Genomic DNA, 6,318 nt, shown 5'->3' on the forward strand with positions numbered 1-6,318 from the left:
GACGACGACGACGCCATGAGAGAGAGGGATATGGTTTTCGGTCGGGTGGTGGTGGTGTTGTAGATGTACTATGGAAGAAGTGCTCTGATTACCATGTCAAGGATCAGAACACGATTGCCTATCTTGGCTCACCGTGGTTGCATATTTATATAGGGGGAAAGTTCCAACAGATTACAATGGAGAGAGTTACAGATAGAGGTCCAACTGGTGTTCAAAAACATCAAGAAGTCTATCTCTATCTCTATCTATCAGCCAAACCATAATCCATAACGACAAACATCTCTAACGATTACAACTTCTAACAGCATGCACATGCCAAAATTGAGTATAATAACTTGCTTTTTGAATAAATTTTGATTCACAAAATGACTTATTTTTTGGGACGGAGGTACACTTGAAATCAATTATTTTAAGTTTGGTAGCTACTTATTATTTGTGCATTTAGATTCATCCCGAGAAATAGTGTCATAAAAATATAGTTTTGCTGTTGTTTAATTACAAATATATTATAAAGAACGCACAAATCAAAATATTAGACTTTGAACACTATTTCAGTATGAAAACATCACTTATTTATGGGACCGGAAAAACATAAAGAATCGTGCGTTCCGGCTCCATGGCATTGTTGAGACGGTTGGCCGATAAACACTTGGTAGGAGGCTCTAATTTGAAAGGATGACCGACCATCAAGATGTAAACTGGACTTCATGTTCTGTTCCGATCACATACGATCCAAATGCGTCTAGTATGGCTCTATACTTTCTTGCAGCATAGAAGTCAAAGGTTAGCCAACGTCAACGTCTGGTATAAGTGCAAAATAGCAAAGGGTCTGCGTCAAGTCAATGTAATTTGGACAGTTCAGCCTTCCAGGGCCGCTAATCCGTTCTTTAGTGCTAGTGGTCTCTCAGGACATAAATCGTTGAAAACTTCGGTGTTTGAAAAGTGGAATTGTAAGGAAACTGAGGAAATTATATACATAAAGAGGTAGAGAACACGACTTCAAACAAGTTGGACATGATTTTAGTTCAAACTATTAGAAAAGTTAGTTCTCAGAATAAATCCACTTATCATTGCACAATGGGCTCTTAGGAATGGTGCTACTCCTCTTCCTCTTCACCTAGAACAAGCTAAATTCACCTGCTCTCCTTGCAGAGTTATTCACACATTTTGCTTTCAACCTAATGGCTATACTATCATATTATGTACCATGACTCCGAGTATACAAAAAAGTAATTGTTGTCAAATGATCTGGCTAACTATTTAGGCGTGTTGCCATTTCTTTCTCGGTAGAGTAAATCACGACATGCAAGGTGGTCATACTTCGTAAATCTGTTTTCACCACTTGATTTGAGTAATTAAGCCCTACTTTTCCTCAAAATCCTAAGGGCATGATTGGTTTTCGTACCGGCACGGCCAAGCTCTCATGACACATGCAGGTTCCGCTGGCCTGACTCGCCAGATGCGGTAATGTTTTGTTTGATTCACGCATGCGTCTAATCAAGCCGGTCTCAGATTTTGATTGGTTGCCCAGCCAACACTAGGTGCATCTACTTTTCTCCTCAGTGTACGCTTGCTCACGCGCTCACCTTGCATCGCACGAGCTCGACTCAGCGGGAACGCCGAAAGTTCCCGCATCGCGCCAGCCAGGCTGCGAGGCGCGTAATGCATCGCGAGGGTCTGGCCCAATACTTGGTGCAGGCGTCCAATCCGAAGCTGGTTGCATCCAGCCATGCAATCATCCAATCTACTCTTTTTGTGGTTTTAAATGATAAAATTGTAGTTTTGATGAGACAACAAGACTGCTATGTATGGTTAGGAATGGTTAGAAGACAACCAAAACACCTTGTACACATTTTTTCTCCTTGCATAATTGATCTCACCAACTTTTCCACGAGTGACAAGCCGGGTCGCGGTCAGTGGTCGCCGGTCGGCTCGGTTGGCCGCCGGCCGGTGCACCCACGCCCAGCAGCCTGCCCAACCGCGGAGACGCGAAAATCTGGTGCTGCCGTGGAGGAGCGGGCAACGCCGACGACGGACGACCCCGACCCGGCCCGCCCGCGACGCTGACCCAATTAGACGCCACCACCCCTCCCCTCCCGCCGATATTTACCTACCCCTGCCACTACCACTTCCCCCCTTGTCTTCTGTCTTGCCGCGACGCGGTCCGTGGTTCACGCGGCAGCAGGTCGCCTCGCCACGCCATGGCCGGCGGCGGCGGCGGTGGCCGGGATCGCGGGGCCGCCGCGGAGAGGGTGGCGGCGGCCGTGGAGGCGGCGGCGTCGGGCGGCTGGGAGTTCCGGAACGCGTACCGGCGCCAGCTGCTGGCGCTGTCGCGCCGGATTCGGCTCCTCGGGCCCTTCGCCGAGGAGCTCCGGGAGGCGCGCGGGGGAGCCGCGGAGGGGGAGCAGGAGCGGGCGCTGGCGCCGCTGGCCGACGCGCTGGGGACGGCGCTCGACCTGCTCCGGCTCGGCCGCGACGGGAGCAGGATCTTCCTGGTACGCGCTGCTTGCGTGTTTCTCTCTCAGCTAGCTACTAGTTCCTCATTTTCTGCTAGATTCGTGACGCTTCGCTGCCTCTGCGAGCAAAGATGAACTGACGGCTTGAATCTTGGTAGTAGTGTTATCTGATTTCTGGATAAGAATTGCGCCCTTGTGCCTGACTTACTCTGTATTGAACGTGTAGATCTAGATGTTCGAATCAAAATCCTGGTTTTGAGGTGCCTGCCCTTTGTGTTAGTCTTGGTTAGCAGCTTCCGTCGTGTTACATTAGATGGCCTGTAGTTTGCTCTTCTGCTGTAGATAATATATTTTTTTTAAAAAAAAAGTGTTCAGGTTCTAGCTTTACCTTCCCTTTAGGATCAAAGTTGTTTGTGCTCGTAGACTTTGTATTGATGGTCCTGAAATGTTATATTTTGGTTTTGACTTGAAGATTATTGAGTTGCGTGGTGTAATATATGGATTAGTTTCTTAACTCTATGCTGCACCATTGCTTTTAGATTATTGTAATGCATATCAAAGGTGCAGTAAGAAGATAATCAAGTGTAGTTTATTTTCATCTTCTTATTGAATCACAAATTTCTTGAATCATTTAACCTACAACTTCAAACATTTATTTACAGCACCTATTGATGTTCTTGTTATTTTGTTGCCAATACTATTTTCTTGTTGACCTTGCAATAACCCCTGACAATTTTATAGTTCATGTTCTCATGAGCATGCTTTTCAAAACACTACCTTTTTTTTTCCACTCTCCAAAAGTCCAACCTGTTCCTTAATTAAATTAACTTTCTATTTTCCTTCGGTGTATGCTTTTTGCAGGTCCTTGAGAGGGACAATATAATGAAGAAGTTTCAAGGAGTAATTGCTCAGTTGGAGCAAGCTTTGTGCGATTTTCCATACAGTAAATTGGATATATCAGATGAAGTTAGAGAGCAGGTAACAATAATAGCGCTACCGAAAAGAATTATTTGCAGTTGTTGTTAAGCACTTACATCCAGGAGATACTTAGCCAAAAATCACTCTACAGGTTGAGTTAGTGCATGCACAGCTCAGAAGAGCAAAAGAGCGCGCAGATATGCCCGATGATGAGTTCTACAATGACGTGCTGTCTCTGTATAACAAGAGCTATGACCCAAGTGCTGAACTGGACATCCTTAAAAGATTGTCAGAAAAGTTACACCTGATGACCATCACTGATCTCACACAAGAATCACTTGCTTTGCATGAGATGGTGGCATCTGGTGGTGGTCAGGATCCAGGAGAACACATTGAGAAAATGTCCATGCTATTGAAGAAAATCAAGGACTTTGTGCAAATTCAGAACCCTGAGATGGGGCCGCCAATAGGTACCAAGCTAATGGATTCAAACGGGGAGCCAAGACCTGCAAACATTCCTGATGAGTTCCGCTGTCCAATTTCTCTTGAGTTGATGAAAGATCCTGTTATTGTTTCTACTGGCCAGGTGGCTATATCTGATTCAATTTTTTCATACTTAAAGTACAATCCAACTTTAATGCATAGTCTGAGATAGCTGTCCTTTGTGTTTTGCAGACATATGAGCGGGTGTGCATTGAGAAGTGGCTAGCTTCTGGGCACCATACTTGTCCAAATACTCAGCAGAGGATGGCAAACACGACACTGACACCAAACTACGTTCTTAGAAGTCTTATTGCCCAGTGGTGCGAGGCCAACGGGATTGAGCCACCCAAGCGTTCATCGCAGCCTAACAAGCCTACATCAGCATGCTCATCGAGCGAACGTGCTAACATCGATGCTCTTCTGTCCCAGTTATGCTCTCATGATCCTGAGGAGCAGATGTCAGCTGCTGCAGAGCTACGCCTCCTAGCAAAGCGGAATGCAAACAACCGAATTTGCATTGCTGAGGCTGGTGCCATTCCATTACTACTGAGTCTCTTGTCTTCATCTGACCTGCGGACTCAAGAACATGCTGTTACTGCACTTCTAAACCTCTCCATACACGAGGATAATAAGGCAAGCATCATATCCTCTGGTGCTGTACCGAGCATAGTTCATGTTCTGAAGAATGGCAGCATGGGGGCACGGGAGAATGCTGCAGCTACGCTTTTCAGCCTCTCAGTGATCGATGAATACAAAGTAACAATTGGGGGAACAGGGGCTATCCCTGCCCTTGTAGTTCTATTAAGTGAGGGCAGCCAGCGGGGAAAGAAAGATGCAGCAGCAGCTCTATTCAACCTGTGCATTTATCAAGGGAACAAGGGTCGTGCAATACGAGCTGGCCTTGTGCCGCTCATCATGGGGCTGGTGACCAACCCCACGGGAGCTCTTATGGATGAGGCAATGGCAATACTCTCAATACTGTCCAGCCACCCTGAGGGGAAGGCGGCTATTGGGGCAGCAGAGCCTGTTCCTGTGCTTGTGGAGATGATCGGGAGCGGGTCACCGAGGAATAGAGAGAATGCTGCAGCTGTGATGTTGCATCTTTGTAGTGGTGAGCAGCAACTTGTGCATCTGGCCCGTGCACAAGAGTGCGGCATCATGGTCCCACTGCGGGAGCTGGCCTTGAACGGCACGGAGAGGGGGAAGAGAAAGGCAGTGCATCTGCTCGAGCGAATGAGCAGATTCCTGGTTCAGCAGCAAGAGGAAAAGGAAGCCCAGCTGCTGGCATCGACACAGGCCATTCCTCAGATCCCTGAACAGGTCCAAGAGATCGACATCCCTGAACAATTGGACAGTCCTTCATCTCAATATCCCACGGTCGCATGATGACATGAATATCTTCACGACTATACTACCAAAAGGTTGAGCAAGTAGTGTCTGAGTCACTTGGCTTCCAGATCCATGGTTCAGCATGCTGAACAAGAGTTCTTTACGCTGTCGGATTCGCTTTTCAAATCGGTGATGATCTTTCTCTTCCCATGCTCGTGTCGTGTGCTGAAGATCCCATTGCGCCACCTGTTTCTGGGTATGTAAATTACCAGAATGTTGAGATGTGTACAGTCTAGTAAAGATGCAGCTCCAAATGTCATGTAGCTATGATACTACTAGTATATGTACATTTTCACTATGATACTATATAAAAGAGAAGTTCTAGCGACGGACTTAATCAGTAAACCTTTTGCCTGCTACTACATGTTGCCGTGAGTTTCAAGTTTCAGAACTTTTATGGTGACCTCATATGCATTTGCGATTCCAACCCTGGCAGCACCGCAGCACATGGTAGTCTACGTCAGTGCCACTTGCATTATTGTAAGCAGAATGCCATTTCATGCCCTCAGTGAAATGTGGGAATTTTACTCATTCACTTGAAATAGAACTGTTTAATATTGAATTTACGTGAAATACATCTGGTTTAAACAGATTCTTGCAAACATCTGCCTGACGCGTTTTTCCAAGAGAAGCACATATACAGAGAGCGGCAGTGCCCAAGTAAGAGAGTCAACACGCTCCATCCCTTCACAGGGTCAAAAATAACTGTTGGCATCAGAGATTACTACACTACACAAGAGGAAAGAAGTGTTTCGAAGCAGAGAAGGGCTTTTGTTTTGAAGTGGAGACAGGATGACGAGCCCATGGGCCGTGCAGCCGTGGCATCCTCAAATTATTTCAGTTAGCGATTCTAATTTTCTTGGGATGATTCAGAACTGTAGGAAGGTAATTTTTTGAAAAGAAAATATTCCTTCCAATTTGGCTCTTCATAAATTTTTGTACACCAATAAATTTGGGAAATGCTAGCAGTCAGTGGCTGTTTTTTCATTTTTGTTTTGGCGACCAATACACCATTGGATGCCTATCCGATGGTCCATACCTCATTTTCAACCTCCAGCCATTCTACATCATC

At 46.0% G+C, this 6,318-nt stretch overlaps 1 protein-coding gene across 1 annotated transcript; it reads left to right on the forward strand.

The window, feature by feature from the left end:
- The first annotated feature begins 2,132 nt into the window (after positions 1–2,132).
- LOC101777005 (protein spotted leaf 11) lies at positions 2,133–5,605 on the forward strand. The gene is made up of 4 exons (XM_004962646.4): positions 2,133–2,495; positions 3,318–3,434; positions 3,526–3,960; positions 4,050–5,605. The coding sequence occupies exons 1-4, from the start codon at positions 2,202–2,204 to the stop codon at positions 5,241–5,243; spliced, it is 2,040 nt and encodes a 679-aa protein (XP_004962703.1). The 5' UTR covers positions 2,133–2,201; the 3' UTR covers positions 5,244–5,605.
- Positions 5,606–6,318: the final 713 nt, after the last annotated feature.

The sequence above is a fragment of the Setaria italica genome, chromosome III (assembly GCF_000263155.2).
Source record: "Setaria italica strain Yugu1 chromosome III, Setaria_italica_v2.0, whole genome shotgun sequence".
NCBI classification, from domain to species: Eukaryota; Viridiplantae; Streptophyta; class Magnoliopsida; order Poales; family Poaceae; genus Setaria; species Setaria italica.